The sequence below is a fragment of the Aphanomyces invadans genome, assembly GCF_000520115.1.
Source record: "Aphanomyces invadans strain NJM9701 unplaced genomic scaffold supercont1.28, whole genome shotgun sequence".
Classification (NCBI taxonomy): domain Eukaryota; phylum Oomycota; class Saprolegniomycetes; order Saprolegniales; family Verrucalvaceae; genus Aphanomyces; species Aphanomyces invadans.
The window spans coordinates 796,831-816,044 of NW_008580173.1; the positions used below are offsets into that span (position 1 = coordinate 796,831).

A 19,214-nucleotide genomic window follows, 5' to 3' on the forward strand; every position below is an offset into this window, starting at 1 on the left:
GCCTAGGCTGTCCCGTTGGTAGCGCTTTGCTGTCGTATATGCTGCCGTAGACGCGTTCCTGCGGTCGTGCCATGCGAAGAGTTTCCGCTGACGGCTTCAATCACTGAATGACGAAAGATCACCATACGGATAGTTGTCCGGATATCGAATGAAACGGGGCTGTCGCGTCGACGAAACCACCCCAAACGGCACGGTCGGATGGAAAGCATGCAACACGGCGGAGCCGCAAAAGATGACTCGGGCCCGGCGCCGCCGAGTATCGAGTCGATGCTCTTCTCTGTAGAGGTTTCCCAAAGCGGCCCTGCTTCGTACAAAGCAGCCGCCGTTCCACCGGGGCACGGATCGCATCACATTACGTTCGACATCACAATCTCGTTCGGTTTTCTCACGACGTGGACCGTGCAGCACCGGTACTCGAAAGTGCGGACGTTTGCCAAGGCATTGCGGTCCATTCTCCACGCCTCGTCGTCGTCGCGATGCACCGAGATCTCGGACAAATTGGTTGCTATCGTGAATGCCGGGTTGCCTTCGTCGCATCGGTTCCTGCATCTGCTGCAATCCCGACCGAGGTTCATCGCGACCCGCGCCATGGCCTTACAGTCGTACATTGAGGGTCTTCTCAATACCCACGCCCGATGCATCATGCAGTGTGGTGCCAACGCTGGCTCGGATTTTGCACGACCGATGTGCTACCTTGTCCAGCAAATTCAGACATTCCTCGGCATGGACAAAGAACCTTCCATTCTGCAAAACATTGGCGGGTACATCCGTCCTGCAGCGCATCAAGCTCCTCCTGGGATCGACGTCGACTCCATCACTCCATCTATCACGTCAGCCTCCAAAGCCACACAAGTGCCGTGACAATCGTGTGCTAGACTAGGTTTGACCACAAATACTACCTACCACACCATGCCATACTTCATGGAGGTACTTGCAAAGAGTCAACTGCACCGCAGCTCCTTGTGGCCGAACATTCGCACATCTCGTTCACATGAGGGCCACGTGTACGTATTCGATACGCTTCCGTCTATTATCCACAGCACGATGACTGTGCATCTCTGCCTAACAGAAACCTCTCCACTTGATGGAGCCGTCTCACGCGTTCAAGTCAAGAGTCGTCTGGCTTTATGATTTGAGCTCAAACTCCAACAGCGGGCCGCCGGCTGAGCTGAGTCCCTTCTTGCTCAAAATGCGACCGTGACGCTGGTCGTCGATACCGTTGGCATGCTCAAGGACGTTCTCATCCGTCCTTGGGCCGTGAGAATCGTCGAATGAGCTTGCGGTGGCATGAATGCCAAGCGTGGGGCACAAATTTGCTCGATTGAGGCAAATGGAGACGCGACACACTTGCATTCCTATCGGCCGCTGCAGGCAGACTGTGCCAGGACCGCAGGAACGTCGTCCCCTCGCCCTCGTTACATACCCAGCACTCGCACCCATCGAACGTCGCCGTGTGTGGCGGACAAAACCGCTTGATGTCAAGAGGAATAGAGTGCCTTCATCCTGCTTGCTTCGTCCTCTATGATGCGCTCAATGTGCTCCGTTAGAGTGATGCATGCGGTTTACTTCGGAAGGAAGGGCATGTAGGGGTGCCGACTGCCTGTCAACCCCATGCAGCTATAGGTTCTATCCGCGAACAGGACGAGACGCAGTGAAATCCTCCAGCCTTGGTCTTGACTTTTGTTTGTGCAGGAACAATCTGTCGGCTGCCACTGCCTTGGGCCCTTGCTTGAGTCCTCTAAGCAACCTGAATTGTCATAGACATGTAGCTGCAACAAGGCGCTGAGTTCCGCCGGCTTAGAGTACACCGAGGTTTCCTCCACGTCGAAGTCATCTCCTGTCGCCGAACTCTCGCAAACGTGTGCTAAAGCTGCAAGGCTGCATTGAGAGCAACACTGGGAGTGAGGTAGACGAGTGGTGAAAGACGGCCGAGGCTGGCACAAGTGGAATTGCACTGACGAGAGCTACCGACGACTGTAGTCGCAGTGAATTCACGCCCGTGACACCAGGACGCGTTGCTACACTCGCTACAGTTCGGGCAAGAGTCAGGTGTCCCGACAAGGCGTAGTTGGCACGCATGATGCGCACCGACCCGCCTAGCCACCTCACGTCAACTCCAACATCGTCAGTATGGTGTTAGGGAATAGCAAGGAATAGCCCTGGTATGCCGTCGTCAGCATCCTGGCGATGCCAGTGGAGAAGTACTCGGGGGGAATATCATCAGAGCACGTGCCCCCGTCGAACCAGAGTTTGCCATGACAGCAATACCATCACCGGGGGTGGCAAAGCAAAAGCATCTCCATTTCAATAACTTCGACATTCGTTGCAAAGGTGAAGCCGCCCCCGATTTAAATGGCCGCAAGCTTCTGTGTGCCGGCTGAGTCTCGGTGAGCCCATGAACTCACCCGCGACCCAGACATCGAGGGTGGGTTGAGGTGAAGCCAAGGGCGGACGAGGGCAGTTCTTACGACTGGTCTTGGTTGGTCGGCGAGCTCCACTCGGCTGGAGCTGTCCACGTGGTGTCGCCGGTCTCTTGGTTTACGTAGTAGAAAGCTTGGAATGTTTCGTCCCAAACTTGAGCCCAAACTTGTTTCGTCTCGTCTAGGTAGCTGTGGTCGTTGTTCCCGAAACTGGTTGTGGGTTCCAAATCGCGCTGCTGAGTCGTTTCTGGCAGCTCCGGTGGGCGCTCCCACGTCGTGGCTTGCGTGGCGGTGTGGTAATAGTACGAGTACCCAGACGCTTCGTCCATGCATTCGACCCACATCCCGAGCTTGAGCGCCTTGAGCTCTCGCTTGGCCATGATCGAGCGACCAAAGCATTGCAGCCGGACGATTGCGCGCTCGTTGGCTTTTTCGCGCTGGTTAGCACGCCACTTGTGTCTAGCTTGACGCCCCCAGTGGAGGCGCATGCCGTTTTGGATAGTCTGCGCACACGCATTCAACCGCACGTAGCGACGACGATACCACCGCGCGAGTCGAGTGGCTACGATTGTCTGTGCAAAGATGGCGATTTCCAGAGCTTGCAGTCGTTGTGCAGCGGCTCGCGCCAGCCGCTTGGCTACAGCCACACGGAGGTCTCGCCGGCGCCGGTACTGGCTCTGAATCTGGATCACTGCTCGAATCTTCCGGCGCTGTTTCATGTGCGAAATTGCTGCTTGCACTTTGCGCTCGTACTCGTCTTGCAACGCATGCAAGGTCTTGACAGCAGCATACACGCGAAACGCGCACTGAATCGTGATGGCGGCTGCAACCCTTCGACGCTACGCACGAAACCAAATCGTATCCAGTGTCGCCACAACGTTGACGAAGGCAAACAAACCTGCCGCAGCTCTGCGCGTGCGCAATGTTGGCGGTATGCGCACTGCACACGCAAAGCAGCGTCCTGCCGACGCTTGGCCCGTCGACGTTCGCGCTCTCGTCGGGCAATATGTTTTGCCACGCTGGCGCGAAAGTACCTTTGGATGGTTGTGGCAGCGGCCACCCTTTCACGCTTCCTTGACGCAACCGCGCGCCCGCAATAGCCTCGGTACACGCGTTGTATGGTACGGCTTGCGTGGTCGCGTTTCAATTCCAAGGCGACTTGACGCTGCGTGTCGACGAAGGCGACGTGACGGAGATACCTTGCATGCCACCAGCCTTGGATCTGGCAGGCTGCGGCTCTCCGCTTGTCGGCTCGCATCGTTGCCACAGTGTCGAGCTGTAAGTGGCAGCGGTACCTACGATAGAGTGAACCCCATGCACCGGCGCTACCTTGATGGACTCGAACCTGGCTTGAATGCGGGTCGCGGCACCCGTCCGTCGGCGAAACTCTGCCAATGTCCACGAATTATGATGACGGTTGTACACAAGCGAGTGCGTGACATAGCTACACGTGTGGCAGAACGATTGATTGCACGATGCGCAAACCCTCTGAATTGCGCGACCCGTGCACGTCGGGCAAACGCCGTGCTTCACCTTCTGCCGCACCGCGTACCCACGGTACGCGGCAGCGATCGCAGTCGCTTGGCGGTGTCGTGTGCGGTAGACATCAATCGGCAGGGTTTCCAGGCCACCGTAGCCGTCCATTGTTTGGCCCAGTGTTAAGGCGCATTCGGTGCACAGTTGCAAGCTGTACGCCACGGCAAACACTTGAGCCACGGCTTCGTCGCACTCCATGCAAGCCCCTTGGTGCCGAAGCCACCGCTTGAATGCCACACTGTCGCGTGCTCTGCGTCCTCGAAACGCGCATTGGATGGTCAGCGCTGCCTTGTCGCGAGCCCATTCGTGTTTACACGCCTGAAAGCGCTTGCGGGCCACGTGCTTCCGGAACGCGGCTTGAATTTGCGTTGCTTTTTTCGTCCGGCGTATTACGTGTATCATGTGCCGCCACTTCATTGCTCGGTACCAAGCCCCAATAGTGTTGGCCGTCCGGCGTTCAAGGAGCTCCCGCCGCCGTCGAGGGACTAGCACTGCGCGCGCTACATACCCTCGTCCCACTCGTTGGATTCGAATCGCAGCAACCTGTCGACGACACCCACGGCACCATGCGTGGTAAAACTGCCGAACGCAGTACGCTCGATACGCATTTTGTACGATGATGGCAGCGGTGGTGGCGACTCGAATGCGAGTTGCTAGCCAGGCGAACTTGCGAGCCACGTAGTTTCGCCACGCACGGCGAAGGGTACGTTGGCTGCGGCATTGCGCGACCAGTTTCACGATGGCCCATTGAAATTTGCATACTTGGTATGCATGCCAGCGCTCCTGCACGACTTGCGCAGCCCACTCACGACACCGATGCGATTGTCGAATTGCGCTCGCCGCTGCTGCCCGTCGCCGGCCCAAGACGCCTCGCCATCGTCTTTGCAACGTCACGCTTGCCTCTGAAGCCAACCGTATTAGCCGGTGTCGCCGCCATTTGCGTGAGCAGTGGACTGCCCACAGATTGAGCTGCAAAAGTTGAGCTGCGGCATCCTGGCGTTGCTTTTGGCGAATGCGATCGCTGGCACGTCGACCCAAGTAACCTCGCCACACACGTTGCAGCGTTCGGATGGCAGCCTTCGATCGAGTCCAGCGCACCCGGTCCACAAAGTACCGTCCGAGCCGTTGGATCCGCTGAGCCGCATGCGTGTGCCTCCAACGGGTTGCACGACGTCTGGCAGCTCGACCTCGAAATATTCTTTGGATTGCCGTCGCCGCCATTTCACGCCGAGATCGCAGGACCCGCGTCGATGCTTGCCACCCGCGAACGATCCTCTTCGTCACAACGTTGTGAGGGAATTGGCAGCCGAAGAGCTTCACTGAATCCAACCTGTATTTCGACAGCAGCGGCGGTCCCTTCCAGAACCTGCTCCTCCTCCATTGCCCGCTTCAACCGTGGCCACGTTAAGGCAAAGTAGCTGTGCTGCCACGAACGCAATACACGCATGGCATGGACATGCTGCGCTCGACGAGTGTGGGCGATCAGACGGCTTTGCAAGAGCTCCTCGAGCTCTCGAAAGTGAAATTCGTGTGCTGTCGGGATGCGCTGAGTGGTATACGTGAGAACATGATGCGGACGATCAAGAAGGATTGGACATACCTGAAGCACTTGGAAGGAGATATCGCCAAGGCCGTACATCTGAACGGTGCGCACCATCGCCTTGTGTACGTGAGTGCCGGCCGTGAGGTCGTCCCAGTTCTGGCTTTGGGCATTCGCGAGGTCCCACGTCGAGCCTGCTCATGGGAATCAAACTGGTAAGTAGAGATGGCAGACTTGCGAGCACATTCCAAAAAAGGCGTGGCCTGTGTGGTGGTTGCGCAGAACGTAAATTCCTGCGTTGATTTCCGTGTGGACCTTGACACGTGGCTTGGTTTTCTTGCCGGTCCCTCGACTTTCAGTTGCTACGTTCATTGCAGTGTGCCAACGACCCACTTCTTTTCATTCGCACCATTGTCGTTGCCGTATTCGAATCGCTTGGACTTGGAAAACGACACGACGAGACCGTCTCGAACGGGCCTCACTGGCGGCATCGCCTTGGCTGGACGCTCTAGATGAACGCAGCACCCACCGATGGGTTAGCAAGATGAGGTCAAAGTTAGTTTGGTCGTACGGGTGCATTTCACGAGCTTTTTCTTGCGCTTGAGATCACCTAGGGCTGGGCATGAATTTCCCGTGCGAATGTGCCATCGAGGTATATACCCTGGATGACGTCAAATGCGAAATCTACTTGAGGGTGATCCTGCAAAAACGTGTGTGGAAGCTCTCGGTGGGGGACTGCATCGCTCCGCCTCCGCTTCATCGTCGCATTTGTTGCGACCGCCAGTTACAGGCTGAAACCGTCAACACTCGGTGAAACGCTGCCATGTCGGCGGCGGCGCCGCCAATCTGGCGCGGCGCGCGCGACTTGATCCAGGTGTCACCGACGCTTGTTACCGAAGGAAGCATCGTCATCCCATGTGACGTGGAAGTGTTCGAGGTTGAACGACCCAAGTACGCGATGGAATTTCGCGTTTCCACTCGTACACAAAGGGGTAACACCATCATAATGATTACCAGACGAGGTCGTTTGAAGTGCTGATCCTCGTAGCGTCCTCTATCGTGCGGTCCGTCAACACGAACGACGTGGCGCAGTGTGTGAGACTTTCAACGAGACCATGTCGTGCGCCGCACACACATCCACAGCACGTGGCAGTCGACGTGAAGCAAGCAGATCGAGCCATTCAATTGTGGACGACAAAGCACAAAACCCCTGCTCGTCAAGACTTGATCGTGTGGCTCCTCGAGCGAATGGTGCTGGTGTACTCCGAGAGCAATCCGCTGCAACTTGCCCTGACCCACGAACTCGGCCCCATGACTGCAAACAAGCCAAGCGACTGGAGCGCCCCAATACCACGTCACCAGGTCCAGATACCTTCACTACTTCTCTCACTTCCTCGACAGGGTGCAACAAGCGACGATGACTGGGACGAAGACTTGCCGTGCTTTGCAGCCCCAGCCTACGACGTTAGCACCGCCTCGGACGGCGACGAGGACCTGCCGCCATTTTCTCCACCCAAGCGAATGGAAATCCTTTCGCAAGAATTCAAGTCGCGAGCTCGTACATCTATCGTACTCGAAATTGACGCCAGCGTTGTAGAAACCATCACAAAGACTCGGCCGACAACACCAACGATCCGCCTGACGAAGAGCACGACATGCCGACGCGCCGCAAACACGCAGCTCACGACCGTCGTGCTTCGTCGGCTGCGCATGGCACGCAGCCGTCCAGCTCGTGGGCTGACGATTCGTGGCGCGTCGTGCTGGAACTGAAAAAGTCCAAACTCGACATTGAACGCGCCCAGGAGGTTCAGCGAAAGCAAGACATGGTCGCTGCTGCCCGCAAGCAGCGCCTGTTGGCTGCGGCGTCGAAAGTGCGCACCCAGGCCAAGATCGACAAGCAAACGAAGAAATTGGTCGTCGAAGCGACGTGCGACGCCATCGAGTACCACAAAGTACGTGGCTGCGATAGCTGCACCTCGGGTGACGTGGCTTGGACCTTAGGTGCTGGACAACGTCGAGCGTCAAACCAAGGTGAAATACATCCGCCACTTGCGCGAACACGAGCGGACGACGCGATTTCTACGCACGGGGCACCGACACAAATGGACCAAAGGTAGCACAACTTAAAGGTGGGTCCATCCTGCGTCATAAGTTCCCGTTCATGGGTAGGCGCGTGGTTGGGCCCAGGGCCGCACCCCACCACCGTGTACGCGACCCCTCCAACCGTCATCCCGTTTGTCTACGACGTCCACGGGCGCCGCCACGAGGTGGACCGTGCCGCCGACGTCGCGTCGCAGAGTCTTTTTGACGCCGCCATGACCAAGATCCAGCGGGAAGCAGCCAAGGCCGGCAAGCACTTGGTCGCGTACTTTCAGCGGTACGACGCTGACCGCAGCGGCACGTTGACGGTCGAGGAATTCCGCGCGGCACTCGCCGATTTGCACGTGGCCGTGACCGGCGATCAAGTGGACGAGTTGTTTGCGTATTTTGACCGGAATCACACCGGGGCCATCGATTACGGCGAAGTACGCTCGTTGTGCCATGGGCATATATGCGTTCTCACGCCGTGGCGCTGTAGTTTTTGTGGTGCTTTTTCAACCGACGCGCGTACATGAAGCAGTGGAAGGCGACGACCTCGCGCGTGTCTGTCTCGGCGCTCAAGCAAGTGTTTTACAAGCACGACAGTCGGCGCAAGGGCGCGATCACATCGCGGGATTTTCTCGTTGCCATGAAAGAGCTCGGGTTTGCGTTTTCCCCCATGGACGAAGCGCTGATCGTGCACAAGTTTGACGCAAACAGCGACGGATTCATCGACTTTGACGAGTTCTACGAGGCATTCACTCAAACACACGAGGCAACAGCAGTCGAGAAAGCCCCCACACAGCTAAAACGACACGCATCCGCCACGACTGGCGGCCGGACAAAGGACGCCTCGATCATGTCCCAGCTAGACGATCTTGTCCAAGTGCAGAGCCGCATTCACAACATGCTGAAGCTTTAGTGTTGTTATCAAACTCTCTGTGGTGTGTCCGTGGATACTGGCAACGGAGCGAGTTGGTCAAGAGGCCACCGTGGCGCGTACTTGGTGGCGGTCGGGTCGTCTCGCACACCGCGAAGGTATCGTTCCATGCCTGCCCATGCCACCATGACCCCATTGTCGGTGCAGTACCTAGCATAGAATGAGCGGCTGTGGTTCCATCGCCGCGTGAATGCGCTTCACCGAATCGGAGGAAACACAGCGGTGAGCCCTACAAACGACGCGCCATGGATGCATCGTTGGCTCTGGCCATCGAAATCGCAACTCGGACACACACCTTGTGAAGTCGCCAGCGCCTCGAGCTGAGTTCGTACAGACGCATTTGCCGCTACGCCACCACACACCACCTACGTTCTTGCACACTAAACACGTTTTCACTCGGACGTGCCGCTCTTCTCACCAAGTGCTGCAAACCTTGCGTCGATTCCTTTGTGAGCTCACACGCCCGACGAGTCCGCGTGACTAAGTGGGCGATCGCCGTGCGCTATGTACGACATAAACATTGTCCATTCGCGGCATGTCCGCCGCCACGAGAGCACGCACTTGGAAGGACGCAGCCAAATCTTGCTTGGTCGCGACGTCCAACGGCTCGTGCTACGTCGATGACACTCTAAACCTCCCGTGGAGCCCGTCGCCACCCACCTGGGCCACGTATCGAACCATGGCAGTTTTCAATCCAGAGAATGAAAAGTCGCAGTCCTGTCGTGCAGCCGCGCGGTTCAAGTGATATCAATGGATGGCGAGTTGCTGCCGCCGCACCTTTCTCTGCTTTTTCTTCATGGGCTCCGTGAATGCAAACGCCCGCGGGTTTCCCTGCGCGGCAAACTCTTCGACGAGCTTTCCGCCGTGGGACGTGGTCGAGTCTGTGGCTAACGACAACATTCGAGCCACCTTGTCGAATGCTTCGCCCACAGAGTCGTCGACGGTGTTGCCAACAACATCGTAGTTGGCAATGTCCTGGCAAAGGTACGATCGATCAATCCAACAGATTGCTGCGATCGCCGACCTTGGCCAACACGAGAGAGCAGTGCCCCCCAGACACGAGCAGCACCAGAAATGGAAACGCTAGGTCCTTCTGCACACGACGAGTTAGTCGCCGACACCCCAGACGGCCCCTGGAAGACCAATTCGAACGGTGAAAACCGCTGTTTCGACCTGGAACAGCTTTGGAACCAACGCGTGCGCCTATGCTGCAAGTTAGGTGAAAACCCACAAGGGAATGCGGCACGCCTCGAGGTGATTGATGGCGAGGAAGTCCAGCTTGTGGTCGGCGGCAAGTTGAATGGCTGTCGACAGCCCCACGTTTAAACACGGAGCTAAACCTGGGCCACTGGTCACTGCCACGGCAGACAGACTGCTGTAGCCGCCTTGCAGCCCACTGACCGACGATAAGGTACACAGAGATGTGGATTGTAAATGAAGGCGGATACCTCTGACGCATGGCCTCGTCCAAGACAAGCGGCAAGTTTTCCACATGACTTCGCGCGGCCAGCGCAGGAACAATGCCTGATACACCACGTCAACGACACATCTCGAGGTCAACATTGCACATCACCTTTCCATTTTTGAATCATCTCCCACTGCGATGACACGACTTCGCTCAGGATCTGTCCATTCGAGTCGACGATCGCGACGGCCGTGTCGTCGCAACTGCGGCAACCACGTCAAATGTCGTCAAGTCGCTTCACGTATGTACCTTGTTTCGATGCCCAAGACATAGGATATCCTGCGACGCAGACCTGCTGCTGCTGCGCCACCACTCGCATGTTTCGCCAATATCGACGGTCGCATCGCGGCGCGGCAGCGAAAGCCATGCATCATGGCTTGCAACTCTTGGTGATGCGATCGACGAACTTGTCCGGATATTTATCCGGAATTCTCTCTCGACGAAAACGTCATGTGTCCACCAAGCAACGTCGGCGATGTGTCTGCCGTCCGCGAAGGCGACTGTCCGTGCCTTCGTCATGGTCGACTTGCGTGCGAGGAAGGGCCTAGATAGATGGACGTGCGGTATCTGGCCCCGGACAAAGACGGACACTACTTGTTGAAACTACGACATTCTGCACATTAGACTACATGAGCGCGCACTTGCCCTTGTCGCTTTCCTCGACAAATCGGTCGATGTCTTCTTCCGTGATCTTTCCATCCTTCTTGGGCGGGTACACAGCATCCACGGTAATGTCTGCCATGTCCTTGCGGACGTAGAAACATAAATACGCTGACGCCGACACCACTTTGCTCTCTTCGATCAACCGCACGCGCTCGTCGTCGTAGCAGTACCAGTTCCCGTCCATGCTATTCTTTGCGTACGCGGTATAATGGCCTCCACCGAGCGCGCCCTGGTGGTTCACGACACCGTACAAGTCATAGTGTGTCTCCAAACACCGCGCCTGCTCCAAGTTGGTGTTGGTGTAGCCCCTCCGGACACGGTTCATGTTGGGTGCGGGAGATGAAGCGAGAGCAGCGACGGTCGTCGCGGACGCCGGTTCCTTGACTGGGTGCTCGTCGTGGGTCGGTTTGTTTTCCGCGGTCTCGGCGGGCTTCTTGTCGGGGTATTTGACCGGGAACTCTTCAAATGGCGCAACGCACGACGCCAAGTCGAGGCCGTGGACGGGAAATTGAACCAGCGTCCCTGGGACCAGTGTCAGGCTGCGATCCGTCGCGGGGGCGGGCGCGTCCTACCGAGTTTACGGCGGTACGTTTGCGTGTATTGGAACCGCTTGAGCTGGACGACCATGACGGGCGGGAGGCGCCATATCTCGAGCTTTTTGGTCATTTCTTGATGGCCCCGGCAGCTCGAGCAATATGTCTAGTCGTAGTCGATGGATGGTGAGCGGCGCCTTGTCGATCGAGACGCGATGGATGGCGGCGGGCTTCGCAACGTACCTCGGGGATCTTTTCCTCGAGACTAAACGCGTCCAAGCAGTGGCTTAGTGGCACCGGTCCATGGTCCAGCCCGTCGTTCTTGGCCACACTCGGGTGCACGTCGACCGCTTTCATCTTGTCGACGTCGACTTCCTCCTACCAGACCGTGAATGCGCCGCCGATGCCGCGACCATGGGATTTTTTATACCTGGAGGACCTTGACGTCCCAGTCGATGGCGATCGATTCGTCGTCGAGCAAGTCGACAAAGTCTTGGTTGCACGGAATCGTCCACCCAAACGATCGCACGAGCCATGGCGTGCGCGAGTCCGTGATCCCCTTGGTCTCGACGCGGCGCAGCAAAAACGGAATGCCTCGGGCCGGGCCATCTTGGTGGCAAAACAACTCGTCAATGTGCTGCACGGGCCCAGACACGTTGTGCGGACGCACGGCGAGGCCACTGACTGCCGTCGATCGTTTCAAGAAACGGTGCACGCGCTCCCATACCATCGCGTACAACTCGGCCCCGGTCGTCATTTCGGGGCAGACGCGGACAAGGTCGGGTGTGCCGAACGGCATTGGGCGGAACGGGTTCTTAAAGTACAATGGGGAATACCCGAGCTTGCGTGAAATGACGGGACAGTAGAGGAGGCGCGCCGCGCGGGCCTTGACTCGATGCTGTGGCACGTTTTCGTCGACGTCGCCGTGGCGCAGCTGGACGGCACACACAAAGTTGACGTTGTCGACTGTCAAGATTGTGCCTGGCACCCACTCGCCCTTGGATTGAACTTCGACCAACATGTGGGGGGTGAGCGGGTCCTCCGTGCGCGGCGCGTCGTCGACCGGCCCGTCCTTGTTTGGACTCGAGGTTTCGTACGGCGCCAACGACGGCCGCCGGAACCGCGTGGCATCGGCAATGCGCGGTGCCAACGGTTCGAGCTGGAACGCAATCAAGCGGTCGATGCTGCGGATTTGGCCGAGCTTCCGATTGTCCGCCTTGAATCCGACAATCTGCGACCCGGCAAACTCGCAAATCTTGATGTCGGACACGGTCAAATGTTGCAGGCCGAAATCCGTCATGCACACGTCGACAAGCTGCATCTTGAGGTCGACAATGGTCGCGTCGATACTCAAACGCAGGCTGAGCTTTTGCGGCATCCGCGAGCCGGCAAACACAACCGGGATCGTCACGTTGTTGTGGGTCGGCTCCGGGAGCGGCACTTGCAAAAACGTGAACGGCTCAAACCGCGCCGACTTGAATCCGCACGCGCTGCATGTCAAGAGCGATTTGTACTGCCCCGTGAAGAGCGCGACCACGATCGAGACTTCACGCTTGAGGTGGTTGCGCCACCACTCGTCGGCCAAGTCCGAGTCATACCGGCCGTCCGAGTCGGGCTGGGAAATGTACGGCTTGTCGTGGATCCGGTTCAAGTCTTCGCTGAGCCCGCTGAGAAGGAACGCAATCAGCTCCTGTGCATCTTGCTGGTCGGTGCCGCGGAATGCCTCGTTAAACTTGCCAATGGTCTTTTTGAATTCCCGCGGCGATATGTTCTTAAACTTGGTGCTCCACATGTCCTCGGACAACTTGCCAAACGCTTCGGCGAGTTTTCCCTGCATCCCGAGCGTCGACGTTCGGTTGATGTCGTCCATGTACATGCCCGACAAAAAGTAGTCGATGAAGAGCGGCGTGTTGGCAATACACTGCAGCGCAGAGTTCATGTAGCACGTGTTGCACAGGTTCAGGAGGCCGACGGACCCGCCTGCGCGCACTCGCTTGTACTTGGACGCGGTCACCGCCATCGCCAACGCGTCGGCAGCCTCCACGGGCTTGTCAAAACCGGTTTTGTCGGCCGCGTTGTCGTTCATCGCTCGTTGCTCCGATCGCCACAGATCCAGAGTTGCGCGACCGTTGGCCAGCACGACGACAGTCTGCTTGATTTCGGGCCCGCCGCCATACCACGACTTGAGCGCTCGCCACAGCGGTTCGCACACGATTGCAAAGTGCTTGCCCGCAACCATGTCGTCCGTGGGGCTAAACACCTTGTCTTTGAGCAGCGAAATGTTGCCGATATACTTGGGACGAACGACGTTGTTGTCCGTGTCGAGAATCGTCGCGAGCGCCGGCGGTGTCGTCTGTGGCTTGGGTGTATCTGTCGTGCGCGGTCCATTGTCTGGTTTGGGCTTGGCTGCCTTGATCAAGTTGCTAAATGCACCACCGCTTTCCTTCTTCTTGTCTGGGCTCGGTGGGGACGACGTCAGCTTTGCCGGCGAGCTCTTGGGGACCGCCGACGGTGGTGGCGGTGGCGCCTTGGGCGACGGGTTCGTGTGGAGGTCCAAGGCTGGAATGAACTCGACGTAGCGCCGCCAGTGCTCAAACCAGACGGGCTCGACTATGTACCAGTTTTCGCCTTCAACCAACGCCGACGGGTCGTACTTTTGGTAGCACAGCTTGGCGACTTCAACCTCTTCCTTCTTGTTGGCCGGAATCACGCCGAGGTCGACAAACACAGCGCGTTTCATCAAGTCGAGCGCAGCGATTTGAAATTGGCGGGACGTGGCCCACTTGGTGAAGTGGTCGAAGGTCCAGCACGAGTTGCCGTCATGGCCGATCGTACTCAAGAGCAGATCGACGTAGAGTCCGATTTGAGCGCTCGACACCACGGTGGACGTGCCATGTTCCGCGTCAGTCTCAAAGTACGTGTGGATGTGCTGCTCGAGCGGCGAATGGAGCACAACTTCAAGCTGAAGCATGGCAAACAGGTCGTCGCGCGTCATTCGATTGGCGGTTGAGAACACGCAAAAGCCAAACTTGGTTTTGTCTTCGGCCGTGCCTCGGCACGCGATGTGGAGTGCATGGACAAAGCTAAAGATGTCAATGTCGACACCATTCGCACGCGGACCAAACGATGCAAACGCGGTCACGAGGCGCGCATCCGAGAATTGGAGCGGGAAATCGGCCGCCAGCAGTTCCAAGTCGATGCAACTCGACGATGCCCCGACCGAGTCGACCGCCGACGATCGATACGCCATGAACGCATCTTGGAGCATCGCAATGTCGGACGCGTTGAACGACGTTTCCTTTTCAATGATCTTTTGCTGCACGACCGGGTTGTAGTCTTCTTGGAGCTCCAGCAGCGTCGGGCTCGCGGTCTCGCACAGTATCTGCATGAACGGTGGCATCCAGTCCAGCACGAGGCCGACATGGTCAAGAGGTTGGGACAGCATCGCATGGACAAAATCGTCGGCGGTCAGCCTCGTGCGACCGTAGTCAAACAGTTCGTTCACGAGCCGCTTGTACTCTGGCTTGTCGATCACGGGCCGGCCGTGCAGACTCACGAGGAGGTTGCTCAGCCCCGTGCTTTGGAGCTTCCCGAGGTGGTCGTGGTCGCACATGTTGAACAAAAACACGAGCTGGTCTTCGGTCGACCCGTGCCGCAGGATCGCGACGGCGCGGAGAAACTCGTCGACCGAGATGTCGTTGGACGTTTTGTCACTGAATCCTTTCATGAATCGAATGGCAAACGTCGACGGCATGTCCGGAAATACGCTGAGGACGTCCCGACGGAACGCAGCCTTGCTGATCATGTTGTTTGACGACGACACGTCGTCGCACACAAATGTGTGCACTACCAACCCCCTGCCACCATCGTCTACCAACGCCCCAGACAAACAAGACGGTGGTGGGACAGCGGGCGATGCGGTCGAGACCGCCGCACCCTTGGGCGAGCTGATGTTGGACGTAGGGTTGGGATGCGTCATTTGTGCCTTGGACGTACACAAGCGCTGGAACGCGACTTGGACGTCAGCCAATTCGTCCGGTGCCAACAGGTTCTTCATGCGCTTCATGTCGACTTCCTTTTGCTGGCGCCGCTTCTTTCGATCGTATGACTCGAGGTGGGCATACACGGCGAGGAAGTTAAAGATGGGCATTTTCATCAGCGGCTGGACATTCAAGATGTCCTTGAGGTACTTCTCCAGGTCGAGGCGGCGCTGTTCGATCACGCTTTGCGTCTTGCCGCGAAAGTAGTGCTTCTTCGGGAACGCAAGATTCCGCACGGTTGCGTTGGCCTTCTTCATGCGGTCGTGGAAGTCGCGAAAGTCCGAGTATCGCTTCTCGATCACCCACCGCAGTCCGCTCACGAGGCGCACCTCCAACGTAAACACCGTGTGCGTGCTCTTGTCGTCTTCAACTTCCTTGACCCCGTCGGGCGGGAGCGTTACCGACTGAATTTCGACCTGCAAACTCGTCGACACCAGACCAAACGATGGAGGAGGCCCCGTCGATGGCAAGGAATGCTTGCGATCGACGGAATTCGCTGTCACGGACCGATTGAAAGAAGGAGGGCCGCCATGCGTGTCCCACGTATGCAATTCGTGGGCGCTGTATGTGCGTTTTTTGTCGAGCGGATCCAAGTTGTGCGGCGGCGTGGACGAGTCGGACAGTCCCGAGCAACTGTGCGAAGTTGAAACACTATCCGGGGACGAATTCACCGAGCTGGATGATGGCACCGAGCTGGAGCTCACGGACGTCAAGCCTTCACGGGCTGGATCGCGGATTGGAATGACAAGTTTGAGGAGGGATGGAGGTCGCTCTTTGGCGTCTGCACTGCTGGTATCTTTGTCGCCTGCAGGAGACGGCGCAGCTACGTTCGTTTTTGCGGGTGGTTCGACACAGCTACCGTTCGTGTACGTCGACGACGACGTGGGAGGCACAGAGGAGGGAGATACGGCGGGCACGTCGGTCTTCTCTCTGTCCTTGTCGATTGCGCTCATGCTACTCATGGAGCCAGGACTCATCAGATTACGACCGCATTCGAAACAATCGGACACGGACGTACCTCTCGTGCCGGCAGTCGGTCCTCAGCACGTCGGCGCTGCTCAGGAGTCCAGGGACACACACAAAGTGGCTGAATGGCGAAATCCGGATAACACTCGACCATACGCTCAGAATCAGGCGTGAGGCGTACACTTATTTATTCCCAACCCACATCTAGTGTGAACTGTGTCCGATGCCACCGCTTTCAACACCAGTTTCCACGTGCGCTCCACACAGTCCAATGCGCCAGCGCATACACCAGTCGACACGTCGGCAGTTCCCGCAAAATGCCGTCGATTATGCACGTGGTCTTGCTTGAGGCCGGGGCTGAAGTAGATGAGTGATTATTTATTGGATCCGTTACGTTTCAGTGAAAACTGGTAGTTTGTATCGATTTGCTGACGTTTGTAACGGACTTCATTTATTCCACCTCGCAACTTCAACCCATGTTCGCGACACACACATCGACGGTGTGTTGGGGAGCGCAGGGCGACATCGTTGCGATGCGTCCCATGGATCTCGATGCAGTCTCTGGACGACCCCGGACGGATTCATCGGAAGCCACCTCACTCTGCTGAACCTATAGACTCAGGTTGATCCACTGGCGAGTTACCAGCAGACACCCGGTGATCCTGTTCGACGATGATGCCGACGATACGTTGTGAATCGACGAGGGTACCGTATGCTCCGCCGTGCGTGGCGGCGGACATGCCACACGACATATTGATCTCTGTCGCTTATAGACTCTGAATAGCACATCGGGCACAGCACCATCCACTCGTGGCATGACCATGACAAGTGAACGACGACCTCACGTGATCGCAGCCGTGAGTAGACACGGGATGTTACGCCATTCGCGACAGTTAAAACGGCGCATGCGGCGGTAGCATTATTGGAGAACGGCGCGCCACCAGCGACGAATGCATCTTTTTTGTCTGGGCAACGGTACTGACGACCAGGGCATCCACCCTCCAACCGATTCAATGGCCATGACTCATTGAACCCGATTCAAGCATGACGCATACAAGAAATCCGCGTTTGCACAAGTCATTTACGCCGACACTACGTTCGTTTCCATCGTCACGATGCACTAAAATAGCGAGTAGTTCTACACACGGATCGATGAGCAAAACGCCATCACAAATTGTGCGATTCCATGATAATAGCCGTACCGAGGATGTCGGGGGCGGTTGACGTGACGTAGCTTGTTGGGCCGCTTGAGCTGCCAGGGACGACGCTGACGCGCGATGGAGCTGCTCCGTTTGTCTTTGCGCATCCAGTCTGGCTTGGGCGTGAGCCATGTTGTGTCGCACTTCGTCGTCGTCAGCTTGACGAGCAGCGATTTGGTCTGGCGTGAGCTGTCCGAATTTCGCACCACATCCAGGGCAAAACTTTGCGTATGGTTTGCATTGAAAGCGACACTGGGGGCAAGGTAGACCTCCGGACGTGGCTGACACTAGGGGAATGGCACCGGCGAGGGCTACCGATGACTGAGGTGGAGCCGCAACCACTGCAGCAGGAGGTGCTACTGCACCAGATGGGGCGCCACACTTTGGGCAAAATTTGGGGGTCCCGTTGAGAGGTGCAAAGCACGAAGCGCACGTTCGTACTGGCGAGGGTACGGCGGCAGGAAAGGATGTCGACGTGCTAGCCGGAGGAAGCACCGGTGCACTCGATGACGATGATGGGGCACCACACTTTGGGCAAAATTTTTGGTTCGGTTTGAGTGCCGCATTGCAGGCAGCGCACGACACGTCTATCTTGGAGGGCACTGGAGCCGCAGGAGAAAGTTTGACCATGTCCGAATCGACGCGCTTGAATCCGCACTTGGGGCAGAATTTTTGGGTGGCTTTGCATGGAGCCTGGCATTGCGAACACGGCGCGTTCGACACACTCAAGTCGCGAACGCTACTGGTTGACAAAGTGGCAAACTGTTGCTGCTGTTGCAAGTGGAGCAAGCTGGATTGTTTTTGTAATCGGTTTGCTTCGGCGGTGATTGCGTCCAACCGAAGCTGCTCGGCTTTGGCTCTCGCTGCTTCAGCATTGCGTTCAGCGGCTTCTCGTTGCGCTCGCGCCTCATTGGCCCGTGCAATCTGTGCATCGCGCTCTCGCTGCTCTTCCCGCAACCGCCGAGATTCCTCTCGTTCAAGCGCTTTTTGTTGCTGTACCCGGCGTTGCTCCTCCAACGCTGCTGCTGCAGCCATTGCTTTGCTGCGCAACGCTTCGGCGGCGGCTTTCGCCTCCATTGCTTTCGCCTCGGCATCTTCCCGAGCCTTTCGAGCACGATCCGCTTCAGCTAAATGAGACGCTCGCAGACGTTCCATCTCGAGCTGGCGTTGTTGCTCCAGTTGCCTCAAGTTCTCTTCTTCGCGACGGCGGTTTTGCTCTTCCATCAGCCGCGTGGCAGCGGCGGCGTCTTCGCGGAGCTAAGACGTCAGGTAACAATTTTCTGGGCTCTCACTCCATGCTTACCTTTATGGCGCGCTTTCTCGCTTCTTCTGCTTGGCGTTCGGCTTCTTCTCGCTTCGCGTGGGCTTCACGTTGCCGGGCCATGATGTCATCTCGCTGACTTGCGGCTTGGGCGAGGCGATGCTGCTCTTCGAGACGGTAGGAATCTTCCAGCCGTCGACGTTCCGTTTCCTCGAAGAGAAGGGCTGCCTTGGCTGCATCTTGACGTGCTTGTTCCGCCAATTCACGAGTGGCAATCGCTTTTCGCTCGGCATCGATCCGGTGGGACGTTGGAGCTGAAGGTGCAGACGGAGCCATTGCAACCGATGCGTCTCCAAAGAGACCAGCATTGCCGCTGGCTAGAGCACCGCATTCGGCGCAAAACTTGCCCCCCTCGTCTTTCGCACCACACTCGCCACAGAAACCCATGCAGAGATCGGGGTCGTGTTGACTACCTGTGAAGAAAAATTACAAACTTGAAGGAATATCCATAATATGTCCAACTGGGATATTTGGATGAGCATGTTAGCCCCCTTCATGAGTTATTATGAACC

The 19,214-nt window shown here is 57.3% G+C and overlaps 5 protein-coding genes across 5 annotated transcripts; 2 read left to right on the forward strand and 3 right to left on the reverse strand.

Moving 5' to 3' along the window:
* The first annotated feature begins 182 nt into the window (after window positions 1–182).
* H310_10931 (hypothetical protein) lies at window positions 183–925 on the forward strand. The gene has a single exon (XM_008877422.1). It carries the CDS (start codon window positions 199–201, stop codon window positions 859–861), a length of 663 nt encoding a protein of 220 aa, XP_008875644.1. The 5' UTR covers window positions 183–198; the 3' UTR covers window positions 862–925.
* A 1,539-nt stretch (window positions 926–2,464) lies between these two features.
* Window positions 2,465–6,256, reverse strand: H310_10932 (hypothetical protein; the record flags this gene model as incomplete). The annotated part of the gene is made up of 9 exons (XM_008877423.1): window positions 2,465–3,259; window positions 3,319–3,715; window positions 3,766–5,231; window positions 5,287–5,502; window positions 5,557–5,655; window positions 5,731–5,858; window positions 5,906–6,004; window positions 6,068–6,106; window positions 6,157–6,256. The coding sequence occupies 9 exons, from the start codon at window positions 6,254–6,256 to the stop codon at window positions 2,465–2,467; spliced, it is 3,339 nt and encodes a 1,112-aa protein (XP_008875645.1).
* Window positions 6,257–7,151: 895 nt separating this feature from the next.
* Window positions 7,152–8,497, forward strand: H310_10933 (hypothetical protein; the record flags this gene model as incomplete). The annotated part of the gene is made up of 4 exons (XM_008877424.1): window positions 7,152–7,448; window positions 7,498–7,609; window positions 7,666–8,021; window positions 8,075–8,497. The coding sequence occupies 4 exons, from the start codon at window positions 7,152–7,154 to the stop codon at window positions 8,495–8,497; spliced, it is 1,188 nt and encodes a 395-aa protein (XP_008875646.1).
* A 2,021-nt stretch (window positions 8,498–10,518) lies between these two features.
* H310_10934 (hypothetical protein) lies at window positions 10,519–16,304 on the reverse strand. The gene is made up of 5 exons (XM_008877425.1): window positions 16,235–16,304; window positions 11,607–16,170; window positions 11,420–11,554; window positions 11,216–11,342; window positions 10,519–11,165 (listed from the first exon to the last, which is right to left on the reverse strand). Exons 2-5 carry the CDS (start codon window positions 16,167–16,169, stop codon window positions 10,606–10,608), a joined length of 5,385 nt encoding a protein of 1,794 aa, XP_008875647.1. The 5' UTR covers window position 16,170; window positions 16,235–16,304; the 3' UTR covers window positions 10,519–10,605.
* An 843-nt stretch (window positions 16,305–17,147) lies between these two features.
* H310_10935 (hypothetical protein) lies at window positions 17,148–19,128 on the reverse strand. Its single transcript, XM_008877426.1, has 3 exons — window positions 18,685–19,128; window positions 17,385–18,638; window positions 17,148–17,320 (listed from the first exon to the last, which is right to left on the reverse strand). Exons 1-3 carry the CDS (start codon window positions 19,087–19,089, stop codon window positions 17,303–17,305), a joined length of 1,677 nt encoding a protein of 558 aa, XP_008875648.1. The 5' UTR covers window positions 19,090–19,128; the 3' UTR covers window positions 17,148–17,302.
* Between the last annotated feature and the right edge of the window lie 86 nt (window positions 19,129–19,214).